The sequence below is a fragment of the Salvelinus alpinus genome, chromosome 12, assembly GCF_045679555.1.
Source record: "Salvelinus alpinus chromosome 12, SLU_Salpinus.1, whole genome shotgun sequence".
NCBI lineage: Eukaryota > Metazoa > Chordata > Actinopteri > Salmoniformes > Salmonidae > Salvelinus > Salvelinus alpinus.
In genome coordinates this window covers 51,719,541-51,741,736 of record NC_092097.1, presented here as the reverse complement: position 1 = coordinate 51,741,736, position 22,196 = coordinate 51,719,541, and the positions used below count along the sequence as shown (strand labels likewise).

At 45.7% G+C, this 22,196-nt stretch overlaps 1 protein-coding gene across 4 annotated transcripts in view; it reads left to right on the top strand.

Annotated features, from left to right (window-relative positions):
* Positions 1–22,196, top strand: part of LOC139536327 (integrin alpha-7-like) — an 82,587-nt gene that overhangs the window by 15,512 nt on the left and 44,879 nt on the right. For 3 of the 4 annotated variants that reach the window (XM_071336770.1, XM_071336773.1, XM_071336772.1), the window contains exons 2-4: positions 14,845–15,052; positions 16,559–16,814; positions 17,690–17,821. In XM_071336770.1, coding sequence (XP_071192871.1) covers positions 14,845–15,052; positions 16,559–16,814; positions 17,690–17,821 — 596 coding nt within the window. Of the gene's footprint in view, positions 1–14,844; positions 15,053–16,558; positions 16,815–17,689; positions 17,822–19,299; positions 19,408–22,196 lie in introns of all 4 variants that reach the window. The other variant, XM_071336771.1, reaches the window with a different exon arrangement.

Here is a 22,196-nt window from a genome sequence, read left to right as displayed (position 1 = left end):
CAGGCTACATATTGTGAACATATAGAGTGTTCTTGAGTTTACATAGTCCAGGGCTGCAGACAGTGCAATGATGGGATACTAATGGAAAGACGTGATCAGTGAAACTCGAGATACATTGAGTCTATATGTGAATAATCTCAAGCATGAAAACTTCCATTATGACTAAAATCCATGGATCATGCACTCACTGGATAGTTATTCAACTGGTATTGTATTGCAGCTGTCACTGTCTTTCTCTGCCCCCATCTCTCTCTCTCTCTCTCTCTCTCTCTCTCTCTCTCTCTCTCTCTCTCCCCCCTTTCTCTCTCTCTCTCTCACCCCTCTTTCTCTCTCTGTCTCTCTCTCGCCCCCCCCCCCCCCCCTCCCCCTTCTCTGTCCAGTCCAGTACTCTCCAGGGTGGGAATTAGACATGTACTTAAAGGTTTGATGAGTCAGACCACAGTCGTCTCAGCTGTTGTTCTCCTATCAGGAAAACAGAAAAACAATCAGCTGGGAAAACACCCTTTTCTGAAATCTGTCAAAAGAATCTCTTGGACTCCCTGCTGGTCTGGACTAGACTGCTCTGTAGACCATTATGAAGTCATATAGCTGTAAAGCCATGACCCTCCTGTCCCCAGTTTACACAGTTGTTGTAGCCCTCTGTTTTAGTTCAGTGTGTTGAGTTCAGTTTCCCCTACACACTGAACTAAGGTCTGTTTTATAGTCCCTCGCCCTAATGGTTTAGGTCAATGGCGTGGCCAAGGTGGGGCACAGAGACAGTTTAGGGGGGGGACATAACATTTTGAACCTTAATCGATCCAAGGTGGATTTTTTCAATATAATTAAGATGTTTTAACACATTAAATGCTTCACCTTAGGTTTGGTTCATTTTCCTGTTAAAATAAATTATGAATCAATTCCAAAAGTCTTGTTACAGCAGTAAATTCACTTGAAAGTGCCATCCAGAATGAATTATACCGTGACATTTGGGGTGTCTCTATTTTAGTCTTTCCTCCCCCAAAAATGATGACAAAAAAGAGAAACAAACGTATAAATGATTTGTCATTTGTGTCTATCCTTGTTTCATAGTTGTCCTTCAATTCATAAAAGGCTGAATCTGTTTCACCAGAGAAAGCATCCCAGCGAGGCAAACTGTTCCCCTCTGCCTTAGTATCTGTAGCCCACTTATCTGATGCTGTCTGGCCAAAAATAATACGTCATACTCTTTTTGGCCAGACAGCACCAGATACATGGGCTACACATACTAACAGAAGGGCACTACTTTGCTTGCTATGATAATTTCCCCGGTGAGATTGATGAGTCTTGCTGTCGGTGCGGGTATTGCTCAAAATGATAAATATTTTCAGAGACGACCTTTCAGATCTCACAATTTCTGCGGGGCCACTGCGGTAGACAATCAGATTTCAGGAAGGCCATGGCCACCCCTGGCCACCCCCTGGACACGCCGCTGGTTGAGGTTAGGATGGATGACCTAATCCCAGATCTGTTGCTAAGGACAACTTCCACACAGGGAGAGTGTTTAGGTCATAGTATAGGGCTTGGGCAGAGCCTCCAGTCATGGGCAGAGCCTCCAGGGTATCAGTCTCCAGGGTATCAGCCTCCAGGGTATCAGCATCCAGGGTATCAGCCTCCAGGGTATCAGGGTATCAGCCTCCAGGGTATTAGCATCCAGGGTATCAGCCTCCAGGGTATCAGGGTATCAGCCTCCAGGGTATCAGCCTCCAGGGTATCAGGGTATCAGCCTCCAGGGTATCAGCCTCCAGGGTATCAGGGTATCAGCCTCCAGGGTATCAGGGTATCAGCCTCCAGGGTATCAGGGTATCAGCCTCCAGGGTATTAGAATCCAAGGTATCAGCCTCCAGGGTATAATTCTGAGTTCGTGGGAGACACTGATCGCAGAGGAGTAACAACTAACTCCCACATGGAATTAATGAATGATTTACCTGCACATCAAGTCACCTTTAGAAACCTATCTCTTATGTGATTATCTTCAAATAAAGTAATGCATTACCATTAATCAGAATATAGACACAACTTTTTCTCACGAGAGTTTCTTTGTGGATAAGCAGATTTTCTTCATGATTTGATTACACAGTGTCTGCAGCCTGTGTCCCACTTGCTTGTCTAAACAATAGCCTGTCAAAGTCAACAGAAGATGTGTGTCTCTCTCTCTCTCCAGTTGGCATTCCATCTCCCTTTTGGTGGAAATATAGCCTGGTCCCAGATCTGTTTGTGCTGTCTTGAAAACTCCTATGGTCATTGTTTAGTGTAACCGTGACCATATGAGTTGTCAAGGCAGCACAAACAGATCTAGGACCAGGCTAGAAGTATGTGTCATCACGGTCGTATGTGTCACATAAAGTGTAAGGATAAGCTTGTTAAAAACAGCTTCTGTGTGAGATCAGATGTGAGTCACAACGGAGGGTAGCTGACAAGCCGCCACTGAAATAATGATATGGGGAGCCTTCAAGCTGTCTGAGTCACACAAGGAACGGCTGCTCAGTCACTAACTGAGAGAGGAGCTGAGGTCAGTGAGAGGGAGAGTGTCATGGGTTTGGGGGATGGGAGGATGGGAGGATGGGTGAGGGGTGACTGGGGGATGGGAGGATGGGTGAGGGAGGGGTGACTGGGTGGATGGGTGAGGGAGGTGTTACTGGGGGATGGGTGAGGGAGAGATGGGGTGACTGGGGGTGGGAGGATGGGTGAAGGAGGTGTGACTAGGGGATGGGAGGATGGGTGAGGTAGAGATGGGGTGACTGGGGGTGGGATGATGGGTGAAGGAGGGGTGACTAGGGGATGGGAGGATGGGTGAGGGAGAGATGGGGTGACTGGGGGTAGGGTGGATGGGTGAGGGAGGGATGACTAGGGGATGGGAGGATGGGTGAGGGATGGGGGCATGGGAGGATGGGATCACTGGGGGTGGGGGTGGAGAATGGAGGACAACTAGGGGTCTAGGTGGGGGGTGGGGGTGGAGAATGGAGGACAACTAGGGGTCTAGGTGGGGGGTGGGGGTGGAGAATGGAGGACAACTAGGGGTCTAGGTGGGGGGTGGGGGGTGGGGGACAGGATCCTGTGTGTAGGGGTCAGTGAGCATCCTCCTCAGTAACCACATGGGAACCAGGGTGATTGGGGTGTGTGTAAGTGTGAGTGAAACATGACAAATTACAGAACATTAGTAGACAAGAACAGCTCAAGGACAGAACTACATACATTTAAAAATGGCACATATAGCCTACATATAAATACAATACACAAAATATCTAGGTCGAATAGGGGCTTGGCGTTGTGCCGTGAGATGTTGCTTTATCTCTGTGTGTGTGTGTGTGTGTGTGTGTGTGTGTGTGTGTGTGTGTGTGTGTGTGTGTGTGTGTGTGTGTGTGTGTGTGTGTGTGTGTGTGTATGTGAATCTGTGTGTGAATCTGTTTTGTGTGTGTGTGTGCGTGTGTGTGTGTGTGTGTGTGTGATGGGGACAATTAGGATATGAGGGTGAATGGGGTGACAAGAAAGGGGTTGTTTTGTCTCAATAATAGGGGGATGTGTCTTTAATAGTCCTATCAGTTAATAATAGATGTGTCTTTAATAGTCCTATCAGTTAATAATAGATGTGTCTTTAATAGTCCTATCAGTTAATAATAGATGTGTCTTTAATAGTCCTATCAGTTAATAATAAATGTGTCTTTAATAGTCCTATCAGTCAATAATAGATGTGTCTTTAATAGTCCTATCAGTTAATAATAGATGTGTCTTTAATAGTCCTATCAGTTAATAATAGATGTGTCTTTAATAGTCCTATCAGTCAATAATAGATGTGTCTTTAATAGTCCTATCAGTTAATAATAGATGTGTCTTTAATAGTCCTATCAGTCAATAATAGATGTGTCTTTAATAGTCCTATCAGTCAATAATAGATGTGTCTTTAATAGTCCTATCAGTCAATAATAAATGTGTCTTTAATAGTCCTATCAGTTAATAATAGATGTGTCTTTAATAGTCCTATCAGTCAATAATAGATGTGTCTTTAATAGTCCTATCAGTGAATAATAGATGTGTCTTTAATAGTCCTATCAGTCAATAATAAATGTGTCTTTAATAGTCCTATCAGTTAATAATAGATGTGTCTTTAATAGTCCTATCAGTCAATAATAGATGTGTCTTTAATAGTCCTATCAGTCAATAATAAATGTGTCTTTAATAGTCCTATCAGTCAATAATAAATGTGTCTTTAATAGTCCTATCAGTCAATAATAAATGTGTCTTTAATAGTCCTATCAGTCAATAATAAATGTGTCTTTAATAGTCCTATCAGTCAATAATAAATGTGTCTTTAATAGTCCTATCAGTCAATAATAAATGTGTCTTTAATAGTCCTATCAGTCAATAATAGATGTGTCTTTAATAGTCCTATCAGTTAATAATAGATGTGTCTTTAATAGTCCTATCAGTCAATAATAGATGTGTCTTTAATAGTCCTATCAGTTAATAATAAATGTGTCTTTAATAGTCCTATCAGTCAATAATAAATGTGTCTTTAATAGTCCTATCAGTCAATAATAAATGTGTCTTTAATAGTCCTATCAGTCAATAATAAATGTGTCTTTAATAGTCCTATCAGTCAATAATAAATGTGTCTTTAATAGTCCTATCAGTCAATAATAAATGTGTCTTTAATAGTCCTATCAGTCAATAATAAATGTGTCTTTAATAGTCCTATCAGTCAATAATAAATGTGTCTTTAATAGTCCTATCAGTCAATAATAGGAGACGTGTATTTGGTATTTTATTATGATCCCCGTTAGGTGTTGTGAAAGCAGCAGCTACTCTTCCTGGGGTTCCACACAAAACATGAAACATGACATAATACAGAACATTAATAGACAAGAACAGATCAAGGACAGAACTACATAAATGTAAAAATGGCACACATAGCCTATATATCAATACATACACAAACTATCTAGGTCAAACAGGGGAGAGGAGCTTTGTCTGTTCTTTGAAACCAGGTTTGCTGTTTATTTGAGCAGTATGAGATAGAAGAGAGGTCCATACAATAATTGCTCTGTATAATACTGTATGTTTCCTTGAATTTGTTCTGGACCTGGGAACTGTGAAAAGACCCCTGGTGGCATGTCTGGCGGGGTAAGTGTGTGTGTCAGAGCTGTGTTTAAGTTGACTATACAAACAATTTGGAATTTTGAACACATAAATGTTTCTTATACAAAGAAGGAGTGATGCAATTAGTTTCTCCTCAACTCTTAGCCAAGAGAGACTGCCATGCATAGTGTTAACATTAGCCCTCTGGTTACAATGAAGAGCAAGACGTGCTGCTCTGTTCTGGGTCAGCTGCAGCTTAACTAGGTCCTTCTTTGCAGCACTTGACCAAATGACTGGACAATAATCAAGATTAGACTAATCTGCAGCCTGCAGGGCATCTCTGTTTATTATGGACAGACATTTCCCCATCTTTACAACCACTGAATCTTAACTGAACTAAAATATAAATGCAACATGTAAAGTGTTGGTCCCATGTTTCATGATCTGAAATAAAAGATCCCAGAAATGTTCCATACAAAAAGAAACATATTTCTCTCAAGTTCTGTGCACAAATTTGTTTACATCCCTGTTAGTGAGCATTTCTCCTTTGCCAAGATAATACATCCACCTGACAGGTGTGGCGTATCAAGAAGCTGATTAACAGCATGATCATTACACAGGTGCACCTTGTGCTGGGTCTGTTCGAATACGGGCCTTTGTTGGTTGTCTGTCTCTCTGTAGACAATAGGCTATCTTTCTTTCATCTTCAGGAAGAATCCCAGAATCATTACACATTTTCAATGAGTTTACATCTATCCCTTTTTTGGTGGGAATTGTCTGTGTGACTGAAGACCATGTTAGCCTACTGAGCTAAGCCTAGGCAATATCTCAGGGAGGGAGCTAACACGAGTCTTCAGGAGGACATTCACATCATGGGAAAATGTGCAGCTTTCTGAATGGAACTGTGAATTGATCATGAGAGAAGTCCTGTTCTGTCACATAGTAGTGTTTAATACAGGTGCACACTGTGGCTCGTGTTGGCAGGCCAGGAATTCTGTGTGTGTGTCTGTCTGTGTGTGTGTGTGTGTGTGTGTGTGTGTGTGTGTGTGTGTGTGTGTGTGTGTGTGTGTGTGTGTGTTAAGGATTCTGTGGTACTGGTGGCTACATGAGGGCATTCCAACAGACTCTGTCACCTTCACACTCAACACCCAGATACCCCATCAAGCCAGGGGGAGAGGGAGCGGGGTGTGTGGACATAGCATTAGGAATTAGAATACTAGAATGGTCATGTGATGGGATAAAGGTTACCCATGCTGGTCGGGGAGTCGGTCAACCATGGTTTGCCAGAGCTGTGATAAGACTTTGTGTAAAATAATGAATTTGAAGAATTTATCTGCACTGTATGTTTTTTAGCTAGCCAGCCAGTTTAAGAGGAATGATTCTATGCATTTTTCAAATGTACTGTCAATACTCCCAGTTGATTTTAGATAGAAAGTCGCGGCTCCGCCCACCTTAGGGGAAAACAACACATGGGGTTACCCCATTGGTTCACAGCAAAAACTTTACCTTTTGCAAACCAAATGTTCTTGTTGTCTGGGTGTTTTAGTCAATTACAAAACTACATTTCAGAAAAGTACAATATGTCTAAAGATGACTTTTCAACATTGCCTGCTCCTGAGCGTTCTCACTACTTAGAAAAACTTGATATTATTTTAGGGCTTCCCTGACGCCGCTAGCAGCCACGTGAGTGAGTGCTAGCTAGCTACTGACCAGAACATTAAGCTAGCCACGACCAACAAAACAAACAAACGGACTGGACTGAGTGAACTAAACATTAGGAACACCTGCTCTTTCCAGGACAGACTGACCAGGTGAATCCAGGTGAAAGCTATGATCCCTTATTGATGTCACTTGTTAAATCCACTTGAATCAGTGTAGATGAAGGAGAAGAGACAGGTTAAAGAAGGATTTTTAAGCCTTGAGACATGCTTTGTTATGTGTGCTATTCAGAGGGTGAATGGGCAAGACAAAAGATTTAAGTGCCTTTGAACGGGGTACGGTAGTAGGTTCCAGGCGCACCAGTTTGATTGGGTCCAGAAATGCAACGCTGCTAAGTTTTTAACGCTCAACAGTTCCTGGTGTGTATCAAGAATGGTCCGCCACCCAAAGGACATCCAGCCAACTTGACACAACTGTGGGAAGCGTTGGAGTCAACATGGGCCAACATCCCTGTGGAACGCTTTCAACACCTTGTGGAGACACCTTGTGTTCTGAGAGCAAAAGGAGGGGGGGGGGGGTGCAGCTCAATTTTAGTAAGGTGTTCTTAATGTTTTGTACACTCAGTGTATACAGCTACAAGTAGTGATTTGAGATACAAACGGACTACACTAAACAAGTTAAATGTCTTGCCTGTGATGATATGTTTTCCACAACATAGCTATGTATAGCCTACTTGGACACCGGGTCCCCACATTTCCCACTCTCCCACGCTGAATGGCCTGAAGCCACAGGGCTCTTCTCGCAGGCTCTATTTCCCTAAGTGGGAACACTGTGGGTTGGGATTTTTGACCTGGTTACATATACATTGAAAAACACAGCAGCTCTTCAGCATGTTTTCTTATTTCTGTATAACAAACAATCGATGACGAAGTTGGCTCTTCACAATGGGGGTCAATGGGAAAGAACGTTTTGTTTTTCCAAATTTTTGGTCGAGGGGAATTCCTTAGGACTTAAATATTGACTCGGAGTATATGCCAACATTCCATTAAAACAATGCAGTCAATCGACAGCCACACACTGGCTCAAATCAGTTGAGGATAGGACTTAGACAAGTTGTGAATGCAACAAGTACTGATATTGGATCATATAATAGCACTTGCAGCTTTCCAAGAAAACAAAATGTTACATATAGTTTAGAGCTCAGGAGGTTGGTGGCACCTCAATTGGGAAGAACAGGCTCGTGGTAATGACTGGAGCGGAATCAGTGGAATGGTACCATGTACATTAAACACATGGTCTCCAGGTCTTTGATGTCATTCCATTTGCTCCATTCCAGACATTATTATGATCCGTTCTCCCCTCAGCAGCCTCCTGTGGTTTAGAGGCTATTTACACAGAAAATGTTTATAAAACCCATATAATTAATTATATGTCAATATTTTAGGTTGATAATAATTCTATTACATAATTTCTGATATATCACATGCCTTACTTTTATTTTCCTCCTCCAGTAAAATCAGGATTATGCTTCTACTGCCATTCATTCTAATTAGACTGGTTTTTGATTTCTCCCTGACCAATATGGCTGCCGTTTTTTTGCCTATTCTGGAACTTTAATAGGATCTCTATGGGTGTGGATATCTGCCCTTCGTGGATTATGGAAAGATGAGATAACTAAGAGAGGAGATGTTGTATTTAGCTGGAATAATGGTATATTGTGGACTGCAATACAAAAACAATGACCAACCTTGATTGATCGAATATCGATTGATAAAATGTTCATTGATTGAATTTTGATTGGTACTTTTCTTATTGATTGCATTTCAACGACAAATGGAACGAACAATGTATTTTGCAGTCGGCTTCATCAAGTCAATTTACCTTGAAGGAGACGCACTGCTGTTTTCAGGGCTTCTTCTGTTGCAGATTAACATACAATATGCATATAGCAGAAGAAGCCTTGGAAACAGCAGTGCATCTCATTCAAGGTAAATAACCTTGGCAGTGAACATTGCATAGCCAGAACCTATATATCTATAGTAACTGCGTGTTGAAAGTGCTATGAATCCCTCCGTGAATTTCAGAATTGATGTGTGTCTTTGTGAGTAAAGCCTTATAGATATCGTATGAGGTGTTTTACTTCATATGTACTGGATCTTTAGGTGAGTTTAAGCTCCTATTGCTGCAAATACAGGTTGGAAGCCAACGCACCAGTGTATTCCTCTCAGCATAGACCTAGCTCCACTTTCCTGCATGGAAGATGTTATATTGACCCAGTGGACCCAAACACCTGCCTGCGTAATGTGTGTCTACTGTACATGCAATACGTGGGAGAGTTTAAGTATTACCTTAAAAACCAGAGGACTAGATGAATGCTGCTGTTTACAGGGTTAAACTTTTTATCATGCTTTTAGTGATAACTTGTTTCCCTTACCCAGGTCCCCTTTATTTAGCTTAGCTTAGATTCACTAGGTTATGGACGGCGGCTGCTAATACATCAGACAAGGGTTCAAATAGTATTCCATATCTTTCCTTTAGCCCTCCTGGTGTGCCGGATGTGTAGGGTTTGGAACTGTTGTGACTATTCTATTGATTCCATTGTGCCAGGCAAGTTCAATCAAGCCCAGATAAAGTATTTAACATGTTTTTGATAGTATTTGAACCCTGGTCTGATAATAATGTCAGATGCTGTTTCTCATGACTGTATCCCAAATAGCAACCTATTCCCTACATAGTGCACTATATAGGTAATAGGGTGTCATTTGGGACACAGTCATGTAGGTTTTACCTCATTAAGTGAGAAGATCACTTCTGTGGCATGCATGACTGTACTTCCATGGAAGTCTGTTGTGCTATTAGGGTAACAGTAAGCTTATGTTGTAGGGGGCTGTTAAGGTGCACTATGTGGTGAATAGGGTGCCATTTGGAACACATCAGTAAGACTGGTGAAGGAGATGTTGAAAAGCAAAAGATGTACTGTCAGACTAGAGGGCTGGCTGGGTGACTGGCTGTCAGACTAGAGGGCTGGCTGGGTGACTGGCTGTCAGACTAGAGGGCTGGCTGGGTGGCTGGCTGTCAGACTAGAGGGCTGGCTGGGTGGCTGGCTGTCAGACTAGAGGGCTGGCTGGGTGGCTGGCTGTCAGACTAGAGGGCTGGCTGGGTGGCTGGCTGTCAGACTAGAGGGCTGGCTGGTTGGCTGGCTGTCAGACTAGAGGGCTGGCTGGGTGACTGGCTGTCAGACTAGATGGCTGACTAGAGGGCTGGCTGGGTGGCTGGCTGTCAGACTAGAGGGCTGGCTGGGTGACTGGCTGTCAGACTAGAGGGCTGGCTAGGTGGCTGGCTGTCAGACTAGAGGGCTGGCTGGGTGGCTGGCTGTCAGACTAGAGGGCTGACTAGGTGGCTGGCTGTCAGACTAGAGGGCTGGCTGGTTGGCTGGCTGTCAGACTAGAGGGCTGGCTGGGTGGCTGGCTGTCAGACTAGAGGGCTGGCTGGTTGGCTGGCTGTCAGACTAGAGGGCTGGCTGGGTGGCTGGCTGGCTGTCAGACTAGAGGGCTGGCTGGGTGGCTGGCTGTCAGACTAGAGGGCTGGCTGGGTGGCTGGCTGTCAGACTAGAGGGCTGGCTGGGTGGCTGGCTGGCTGTCAGACTAGAGGGCTGGCTGGGTGGCTGGCTGTCAGACTAGAGGGCTGGCTGGGTGACTGGCTGTCAGACTAGAGGGCTGGCTAGGTGGCTGGCTGTCAGACTAGAGGGCTGGCTGGGTGGCTGGCTGGCTGTCAGACTAGAGGGCTGGCTGGGTGGCTGGCTGTCAGACTAGAGGGCTGGCTGGGTGGCTGGCTGTCAGACTAGAGGGCTGGCTGGGTGGCTGGCTGTCAGACTAGAGGGCTGGCTGGGTGGCTGGCTGTCAGACTAGAGGGCTGGCTGGGTGGCTGGCTGTCAGACTAGAGGGCTGGCTGGGTGGCTGGCTGTCAGACTAGAGGGCTGGCTGGGTGACTGGCTGTCAGACTAGAGGGCTGGCTGGGTGGCTGGCTGTCAGACTAGAGGGCTGGCTAGGTGGCTGGCTGGCTGTCAGACTAGAGGGCTGGCTGGGTGGCTGGCTGTCAGACTAGAGGGCTTGCTGGGTGGCTGGCTGTCAGACTAGAGGGCTGGCTGGGTGGCTGGCTGTCAGACTAGAGGGCTGGCTGGGTGGCTGGCTGTCAGACTAGAGGGCTGGCTGGTTGGCTGGCTCTCAGACTAGAGGGCTGGCTGGGTGGCTGGCTGTCAGACTAGAGGGCTGGCTGGTTGGCTGGCTGTCAGACTAGAGGGCTGGCTGGGTGGCTGGCTGGCTGTCAGACTAGAGGGCTGGCTGGGTGGCTGGCTGTCAGACTAGAGGGCTGGCTGGGTGGCTGGCTGTCAGACTAGAGGGCTGGCTGGGTGGCTGGCTGTCAGACTAGAGGGCTGGCTGGGTGGCTGGCTGTCAGACTAGAGGGCTGGCTGGGTGGCTGGCTGTCAGACTAGAGGGCTGGCTGGGTGGCTGGCTGTCAGACTAGAGGGCTGGCTGGGTGGCTGGCTGTCAGACTAGAGGGCTGGCTGGGTGACTGGCTGTCAGACTAGAGGGCTGGCTGGGTGGCTGGCTGTCAGACTAGAGGGCTGGCTAGGTGGCTGGCTGGCTGTCAGACTAGAGGGCTGGCTGGGTGGCTGGCTGTCAGACTAGAGGGCTGGCTGGGTGGCTGGCTGTCAGACTAGAGGGCTGGCTGGGTGCGTATCTGTGTAACACGAGGGACATGAACCCGGGTCTCCCACAGGAGCAACCAACGTCTTAGGCCAAGAAGAAAATCCCTCTTGGGCTGAGGGCAGACACTGGTTTTGAAGTGCGCAGGTGGGGCTACCTCATCACGTACCCATAACCGACTTATGTCCGCTACACATGCGAAGGTGGTCGGGGGCTGTAGAGGAAACAGTGTCAAGACAGAGGGTGTGACGAGGGGGGAGAGAAGGGGAGAGGGAAGTAGATCTTCCCACTTTGCCAAGCACAGCCCCCACACCACTAGAGGGATATCTTCAACCACCTACTTACCATCCTGAGACAAGGCCGAGTATAGCCCACAAAGATCTCCGCCACGGCACAGCGCAAGGGGGGTGGGGGGGGGGGGGGGGCGCCAACCCAGACAGGAAGATCACGTCAGTCACTCAACCCACTCAAGTGACGCACCCTTCCTAGGGACGGCATGGAAGAGCACCAGTAAGCCAGTGACTCAGCCCCTGTAATAGAGTTCGAGGCAGAGAATCCCAGTGGAGAGAGGGGAACCGGCCAGGCAGAGGCAGCAAGGGCGGTTCCTTGCTCCAGTGCCTTTCCGTTCACCTTCACACTCCTGGGCCAGACTACACTCAATCAATACTGAAGAGATGAGTCTTCAATAAAGACTTAAAGGTTGAGACCGAGTCTGTGTCTCTCACATGGGTAGGCAGACCATTCCATAAAAATTGAGATCTATAGGAGAAAGTCCTGCCTCCAGCTGTTTGCTTAGAAATTCTAGGGACAGTTAGGAGGCCTGCGTCTTTTGACCGTAGCGTACGTGTAGGTATGTACGGCAGGACCAAATCGGAAAGATAGGTAGGAGCAAGCACATGTAATGCTTTGTAGGTTAGCAGTAAAACCTTGAAATCAGCCCTTGCCTTAACAGGAAGCCAGTGTAGAGAGGCTAGCACTGGAGTAATATGATCAAATTTTTGGGTTCTAGTCAAGATTCTAGCAGCCGTCAATTGGCCCAGCGTCGTCCGGGTTAGGGAGGGTTTGGCCGGCAAGGATATCCTTGTCTCATCGAGCACTAGCGACTCCTGTGGCGGGCCGGGCGCAGTGCACGCTGACACGGTTGCCAGGTGTACAGTGTTTCCTCCGACACATTGGTGCGGCTGGCTTCCGGGTTGGATGGGCATTGTGTCAAGAAGCAACGGGAGTTGCAGCGATGAGACAAGACTGTAACTACGACCAATTGGATACCAGGAAATTGGGGAGAAAAAACGACATCTAGCTACTAGCATTCCCCTCAGCTAGACCATATTTATAGCCATTTCAAAGACTTGTCTCATTCTGAACATGCCCCTTTTCTCTCTCTCGCTCTCTCTCTCTCATGCACTCTTTCTCTCTTTCTCTCTTTCTCTCTTTCTCTCTTTCTCTCTTTCTCTCTCTCTCTCTCTCTCTCTCTCTCTCTCTCTCTCTCTCTCTCTCTCTCTCTCTCTCTCTCTCTCTCTCTCTCTCTCTCTCTCTCTCTCTCTCTCTCTGTCCCTATTTTGCTCTTGCTCTTTCTAATTCCCTCTCTTGACTCTCATTCTTCCTCTCTCTTTCTCTCTTGCTCTCTCTCTCCCACTCTCCCCCTCTCTCTCTGTGTCTAGCTTCCGGGCCTGTGCCATACGATGGCTGATAGGAAAGAGAGAGGAGAGAGAGAGAGAATTGGTTGGTTGGAATGTTGTTCAACGGTGCGTTTTTAAATAGCCCCCTGGACCAGCCAGCCCCCTGGACCAGCCAGCCCGTATAAGGCAGAAGCCAGAGCCACTGAAAATGCAACCGTTACAAAAGATAGGAGGGGGTGGGAATCATGATAACACATAGTAGTATCAGGGATAGATACAACCTTCCAGTAATATGTTGATGCTTGGTGTGTCAAAGAATAGAGACCTCACTGAAAGTAACTGAGGTAGTCGTTAACAACATGTCAAATATACAACATCTAAACGAACTAGCTCAGGAGAGCAGGTCATACGTAACAATAATAGTCATTTATTGCATTTCTATATCACGTTTCATAGAATCAAAAAAACAAAAAACAAGCAATATATCATGACAGGTCAACCAATAGAGGCCAAGTCTTTGAAATCTGTATCCTCTGAAGATGGAGAGGGTCGGTTCATGGCTTGAGGGGAGGGAGCTGGTCAGAGGATGGTAGATGATGGTGATGGAGTCTGTTGATGATCTTGTAGGAGGTCAAGTCTGGGAACCAGCCTGAGTCTTATAGCCTCTGGACTTCTCCTCGTCCAGTCTGTGTAACATCCATTTGGCTGATGCCTCAGCAGCTCTGGGCGCCAGAAAGATCACCACACAAAGTTCAGAAAGTAGCCAGTCGTCCTCACTACGAGCCCTCTGCCTCAGCACTGGTGGATTCCTCTATCTGCCATTCCTCTCACTCTTCAGGCGGCTCCTCAAATTGGCAGCCAGGTGAAATAAAAAAGCTGGTACCGTGTCCAGATGCATTTTTCAAACCAAAACATTAGACAGTAGGGTCAGTAGGGTTTCCTGTTTTCTGACCATGTGAGCTGACCAGAAACATCTCCAGGAACCAATAAAAGTCCATAACTACAGTATGGTGTCCACAGTGTTTACTGGTCAGGGGGTGACTAATGTTGCCAGTATCACCAGAACCCAGAGCCAAATCTTGAGTGTGCTGGCCAGCTACTTAATCATTTGTGTTTCGATCAGTCTGTCATGAGAGACTACGCTCCTAATAACAGTCGTGTGTGAAGGAAGCTTTCCTGGCCTAAAAGGCAGTGGTGGAAAAAGTAAGCAACTGTCATATTTGAATAAAAAGGAAAGATAACTTAATAGAAAATAACTCAAGTAAAAGTGAAAGTCAACAAGTAAAATACTACTTGAGTAAAATTATAAAAGTATTTGGTTTAAAAATATCCTTAAGTATCAAAAGTAAAAGTAAAAGTATAAATAATTTAAAAATACTTATATAATGCAAACCAGATGGCAACATTTTTCTTGTTTTTTTAATTTACGGATAGCCAGGGGCACACTCCAACACTCAGACATAATTTACAAATGAAGTATTTGTGTTTAGTGAGTCTGCCAGATCAGAGGCAGAGAGATGACCAGGGTTGTTCTCTTGATAAGAATGTGAATTAGACCATCTTCTGTCCTGCTAAGCATTGAAAATGTAACAATAAATTAATTTACAAGTCCAAAAATAGATGCAGCAACTACTGATTACCCGTTTAAATGGATCTCCCGGAAACAATCACATACAGTATGAAATAATATAATACAATTTGCTACGCTACGATACTTTTATTGTCCATTTCCATAGAAATTCATGTGTGTTTGTGTGTCTTGCTAACAGGATCCTGGTGGGGGCGCCACGGGCCAGAGGACTGGGCATGATGCAGAGGAAGCGCCCTGGCGCTCTGTACCGCTGTCCAATCACAAGCGAGGAGTTTGACTGCGAGCGCGTGGACATCGATGGAGACGTAAACCTCGACTGGGAAAGCAAGGACAACCAGTGGCTAGGAGTAACAGTCAAGAGCCAGGGGATTGGAGGAAAGGTGGTGGTTAGTACACAATACACAACCACACAGAGGTTTCCCTGACTAACTCCAGGCCTTGGTTAGAGCCTGTAGCTCGGGTCCAGAGGTTTCCCTGACCAACTCCAGGCCCTGGTTAGAGCTTGTAGCTCGGGTCCAGAGGTTTCCCTGACCAACTCCAGGCCCTGGTTAGAGCCTGTAGCTCGGGTCCAGAGGTTTCCCTGACCAACTCCAGGCCCTGGTTAGAGCCTGTAGCTCGGGTCCAGAGGTTTCCCTGGTCAGTTTGAGTGGTTAGGACAGCGTTTTCCAAACTCGGTCCTCGGGACCCTAAGAGGTGCATGTTTTGTTTGCTCTTGCGTTACACAGCTGATTAAAATAATCAACTCATCGTCAAGCTTTGATTATTTCAATCAGCTGTGTAGTGCCAGGGCAAAAACCAAGACGTGCACCCCTTGGGGTAGCCAAGACCGAGTTTGGGAAACGCTGAGTTAGGAATAACTCATGTTTGTAGAATAGCCAGCCATCTATTGTAGTTGTCTAAGTTATGCTGAGATGGTAGTACTACTGCTCCTGCCTCTGTTCAGACCTGTGGGACCTCTTCAATGAACCAGAGTTGTGGGACCTCTTCAATGAAGAGGCGGCAGGTAGCCTAGTGGTTAGGGCGTTGGTCCAGTAACTGAAAGGTTGCTGGATTGAATCCCCGAGCTGACAAGGTAAAAATCTGTCGTTCTGCCCCTGAACAAGGCAGTTAACCCACTGTTCTTAGGCCGTCATTGTAAATAAGAATTTGTTCTTAACGGATTTGCCTAGTTAAATTGAAAAAAATAAAAAATGAATCAGACCTGTGGGACTAATTCAATGAACCAAACCTGTGGGACCAATTCAATGAATCAGACCTGTGGGACCTCTTCAATGAACCAGACCTGTGGGACCTCTTCAATGAACCAGACCTGTGGGACCTCTTCAATGAACCAGACCTGTGGGACCTCTTCAATGAACCAGACCTGTGGAACCTCTTCAATGAAGCAGACCTGTGGGACCTCTTCAATGAACCAGACCTGTGGGACCTCTTCAATGAACCAGACCTGTGGGACCTCTTCAATGAACCAGACCTGTTGAACCTCTTCAATGAATCAGACCTGTGGGACCAATTCAATGAATCAGACCTGTGGGACCTCTTCAATGAAGCAGACCTGTGGGACCAATTCAAAGAACCAGACCTGTTGAACCTCTTTAATGAAGCAAACTTGTGTCCACCTGTACGAGTTGTGTTTAGCATGTCTGTAGTGTAGTAGACCATCTATTCCAGTTACTTAGCTTCTCTGCCGCCTCTGTCCAAACCTGTAGGACCTCATCAATGAAGCAGACCTGTAGGACCTCATCAATGAACCAAACCTGTAGGACCTCGTCAATGAACCAGACCTGTAGGACCTCATCAATGAACCAAACCTGTAGGACCTCATCAATGAAGCAGACCTGTAGGACCTCATCAATGAACCTGCTACTCTATTAATCTCCTGCCCCTTTTTTCAGGCGTGTGCCCATCTGTACGAGCTGCGTCAGCGCGCGGGCCAGCCATCGGAGACGCGGGACCCCATCGGGCGTTGCTACGTGCTCAGTGAGGACCTAACCGAGAGGGATGACCTAGACGGAGGAGAGTGGAAGTTCTGTGAGGGGCGACCCCAGGGACACGAACAGTTTGGCTTCTGTCAGCAGGGTCTGTCTGCCGCCTTCACACCCGACAACCAATTTATCATGTTCGGAGCTCCTGGAACGTACAACTGGAAAGGTACAGTGACAGACATTACATTTTTTAATCTCATTGAGACACACCTGTATAAATACAGGTTAAATAGTGATGACTGACAGCTGAGGTGTTTCAAATGGTAGTTAAGTCAAAGCTTGTTGTCAGATGTTTTCATACACGTCTTATTGTGTCGATTCAGCTACTATACAGTATGCCTTTACTTTACTTATTGAATCGGGAAAATATTTTTGGCACTTTCTAAAATGATGGAGTTAGACTGAAAATATATTATTGGAGTTTTTTAGTCAGTTTTTCCCTTACAATTGTCTTAGATGCAAAAGCGTTCTGAAAAAAACTACCCAGAAGCCATCAATTCTGTTTTCATAAAATGACATGTATTTCAGTGGACAAATCATTGCCTGCTGATAAGCCTAGTGACTGGCCTCAGCAGTCATACTGATCGATCAAAGTGATTGATTCCCAGCAGGTAGTTAATGGGCTGATGGATGGAACTGTCATTATTTAATGTCAGGGATCAACATGGCTGGAATTATGGATCATTATTATATTCATATATTAAACAGGCCTTAGGTGGAGTCACAATTTACATGATATTCTACTTGACATTTTCACTGTGGAACCCTAGAGATGGTTTACTTTGTCCTGTACATATATCTGTTTTGTATGTGTTTGAAAATGAAAGTGTGTGTGTTTGGCAATAGAGAGAGAGAGAGAGAGAGAGAGAGAGAGAGTGTGTGTGTGTGTGTGTGTGTGTGTGTGTGTGTGTGTGTGTGTGTGTGTGTGTGTGTGTGTGTGTGTGTGTGTGTGTGTGTGTGTGTGTGTGTGTGTGTGTGAGAGAGAGAGAGAATGCTTGTCTGTGTCTGTCTGTCTGTGTCCTCTAACTCTGTTACTTCCAGGAGAGATGCGTGTCCAGCTACTAAACCAGACTTTACTGGATCTGGGTTTCTATGACGACGGGCCCTATGAAGTGGCGGATGAGAAACAGCTGAATGCTCAGCTGATCCCTGTACCCTACCATAGTTACCTGGGTAGGACCGTCCCTGCCCAGCCCTCTCCTGCTCCTTTCACACAGCTGTCTGCCTGCTGCACTGTCTCACCAGAGATCACCGAGCACAGCATAGGACAGGACATGAGAGAAGGCCAGGGAAGGATGACAACTGACGACACACTCTACCCAAAATAAATACCTATCGCAGACCTAGAGGACTCAGAGTAGCTACCAACATGGGTCTAGAAAGGCAGACTGGCCCAGACCAGTGCGGTGCAGACCAGTAGCGGACTACATAGAGAAAAGGTGGCATTTCAGACACACCCTTGTACTGTTTCTCTGTTTCTCTCCTGTCCGTATGGGCCATCCCTGACCCTGCTCTTTGTATGAGTGTGATTCACCAGAGCTCCACCTCAATATTCTGAATACTTTCCCACATGAAGTAGCTACTGTAGGAATGGACCAATCATGAAGTAGCTACCGTAGGAATGTACCAATAATGAAGTAGCTACTGTAGGAATGGACCAATCATGAAGTAGCTACCGTAGGAATGTACCAATAATGAAGTAGCTAATGTAGGAATGGACCAATCATGAAGTAGCTACCGTAGGAATGATCCAATCATGAAGTAGCTAATGTAGGAATGGACCAATCATGAAGTAGCTAATGTAGGAATGGACCAATCATGAAGTAGCTACCGTAGGAATGGACCAATCACGCAGAGAGACTCGGTGCCCTGTGGATACCAACAGACCTTTCATAACTGGTGGGGTCAGAAATACTACAATATAATAATAGGTTACTTAAAAGAGTTATATTATTATCTCACAGTCGACATGGCCTGTTGGTGTATCTGCATGTAATAATCTCATTATAGTATAATAAAATATAGTAAACGATATATATAAAACTTGTACTTTGGTAGCAAATTTCTGTCATGCCATACCGAAATTGTCTAAAAAAATACAAAGTGGTCTGGGGCCAGTCTATTTCATAGGCCATGCAGTTGGCTAAACAGCACAAACAGATCTGGCAACAGGCTATTTCATAGTCAGAGCAGTTGGCTAAACAGCACAAACAGATCTGGGACCAGGCTATATAACAGAGTTGTCTAAAGACACAAACAGATCTGGGATCAGCTTATATCATAGTCAAAGGAGTTGTCTAAAACAACATAGAGAATTTGGCTAAACATTACAAACTGATCTGTGACCAGGCTAAGTCTGTCTGTTCTTGGAGTCAGTGGGTTTGCATTTCCCCTACAGACAGTTCTGGCAGTGCATTCTGGGTACAGCGTGAGTCAGTCTTGTCGTCCTTCTGTCACGTACCAGTGGTTTACCCACAAACCACTGGTACCAGGAAGAAGAAAACACACAATCACAGCACAGTCCTTTCTCACCTGCACTCCCTCTCTCTCTCCTTGTCACCCTGTTCCCCTTTACCACCTCCCCTCCTCCACTCCCTCCACCCCTCCCCTCCCACTCCTTCCTCTCTCTCTTCCTCTCTCTCGGGCCGCAGGGCTCTTGTTCATGGCTAGTCCCGATGAAGATGCGCTGGTGTACAAAACTCTGGAGCCACACTCCAACCGGCCCATGTTTGAGGACGTAGCTCAGAATAGCTACTTAGGTTTGTAGCTTGGAGTGAGGTGATTCATGTTGATACAACTTACTGTATCAAGTCTCCAGGGTCGTGGTCAATTCAATTTCAATGCCAATCAATTCAGAATGTAAACAAAATTCCAATTCTAAATTGTCCACATTGAAAAGCATTGAAGAGAATTGGAATTTCAGTGTACTTCCTGAGTTGATTAGAATTGGAATGGAATTAAACCAAACCCTTCTGTCCTCCCACCTGCCCTTACCCCCGTGTGTTGGTGTATGCTCGTTGCTAGCTCTTCTCTAGAATGTGTTTAGAGTGTACGTAGATTCGAACATAGAACTCCTGTCTGGTCTGCATGTCTCTCTGTGTTACTATCAGTCTGTACTGTCTGTCAGTCTGTTTGGTGTAGTGGTCTGTACAGCCTGTCATTCTGTCAGTCTGTATGGTGGGGTGGTCTGTACAGCCTGTCAGTCTGTCAGTCTGTATTGTGGGGTGGTCTGTACAGCCTGTCAGTCTGTCAGTCTGTATGGTGGGGTGGTCTGTACATTCTGTCAGTCTGTCAGTCTGTAGTTTACTCTACGATGTGGTGGTTTGGAGCTGTCCAGGGCACCTTGGTGGTGGTTCTATATACAGTACACCTAGATCTACATTCTTATCTACGTTCTGTAGGTACAGCTAACTTTGATAAGTAAAATAAAGGGGTTTGATGTGAAACAAGTAAGTAAGTAAAGCAGAATTTATAAACAAATCTCACAGTGAACAAAATATTCCGAGATCACCGTGGTAATCGTCCATGGAGGATTTCTGTGTAGAAAGACAATATCAACACTAACATGTACAGTATACTGTATCTCAAAGAGGGATATGCAGAAGGTTGAATGATACTGCTCCCACAGCGTAGGCCCCATGGGGAATAGAGTGTTTAGAATCTGCATTCTAGTGCACAGTAAAGAGCAGTCCGTTCCTTGGAGCTGAGGGTTTAGAGCAGTCCGTTCCTTGGAGCTGAGGGTTTAAAGCAGTCCTTTCCTTGGAGCTGAGGGTTTAGAGCAGTCCGTTCTTTGGAGCTGAGTGTTCAGAGCAGTCCGTTCCTTGGAGCTGAGGGTTCAGAGCAGTCCGTTCTTTGGAGCTGAGGGTTTAGAGCAGTCCGTTCCTTGGAGCTGAGGGTTCAGAGCAGTCCGTTCCTTGGAGCTGAGGGTTCAGAGCAGTCCGTTCCTTGGAGCTGAGGGTTCAGAGCAGTCCGTTCCTTGGAGCTGAGTGTTCAGAGCAGTCCGTTCCTTGGAGCTGAGGGTTTAGAGCAGTCCGTTCTTTGGAGCTGAGTGTTCAGAGCAGTCCGTTCCTTGGAGCTGAGGGTTCAGAGCAGTCCGTTCTTTGGAGCTGAGGGTTTAGAGCAGTCCGTTCCTTGGAGCTGAGGGTTCAGAGCAGTCCGTTCCTTGGAGCTGAGGGTTCAGAGCAGTCCGTTCCTTGGAGCTGAGGGTTCAGAGCAGTCCGTTCCTTGGAGCTGAGTGTTCAGAGCAGTCCGTTCCTTGGAGCTGAGGGTTCAGAGCAGTCCGTTCTTTGGAGCTCAGGGTTTAGAGCAGTCCGTTCCTTGGAGCTGAGGGTTCAGAGCAGTCCGTTCCTTGGAGCTGAGGGTTCAGAGCAGTCCGTTCTTTGGAGCTGAGGGTTTAGAGCAGTCCGTTCCTTGGAGCTGAGGGTTCAGAGCAGTCCGTTCCTTGGAGCTGAGTGACATCTCTCTTATCGATAAGAGATACTTGCTCATTCCCATTTTAGATCCAGCTAATGGACTCTAACCAATAACGTTTTGTCCATCCGATTGATTGTTCCCATCAACCATGTGGATCTATTCTACATCTGTAAATCTCTCTATTCTCATCCTCCTCTATACAACAACTTGATTGCCTCCCAAAGAGCTCCTTATTCCCTATATACAGTATAGTGCACTGTGGGCCCTATAGGCTCTGATCTAAAGTAGTGTACTGTGGGCCCTATAGGACCTGGTCAAAAGTAGTGCCCTATATAGAGAATAGGGTTCCATTTGGGAGGAATATCCTGCCTTATCATCCCTCGTCCTCCACATCCTTAATGGCCATTATAACCTTTGACCCCTCACTTATAACTCGCTGCATGTCTCCATTCACCCTCTAACCAAATGACATAATGACTAAATACACATACCATATGTTTTGCACGCGTACTAAAAGGCCACAGACAGACGATAGTGCTATTACTGGTTGTGTTTTAGCTTAGTTAAATGGCAGATTTAAGTTAAATCCAAATAAAAATGCAGAATTAAATGTAAAGGAATTTCACCACAGTCTGTTGCCATCTTCATCTCTGACTGACTTCGCACGGGAATCTACTCATCTTGGCTGATAAAGATGTCTAATGTACTGTATAGTATAATAACAGTATGATCCTTTATAGTCCAGGACTTCTGGGAAACCAGCCCTCTATGCATTGTCTTATGTCTAATGGAGATTCTCCAATAAAATGATGTCTTAGTCCAAGACCAGGCTTGATATGTGTCCGGGAAACTGGTCCCTAATGTCTTAAAATGTTAATAGCTTATTGTAAATGTAAATAGCTTATAATTAAATGCAGTCTTTCGACTGAGTGAACAAGTCACTCTACCCAGGCAGCAGCAGTTGTACATGCTGTTTCTTCTCAAATCCCATCCATTAAATCTGATTACTGTTGGATAGAGAACCCAGCGTAGTCCACTGATGAGTCAGGCCCAGTTTTTCCACAGTAACTGCCAAAATAAATACTGCCAATGAAAAATGAAATGTTTCAATTTTACAATTTGTCTCACACGATTT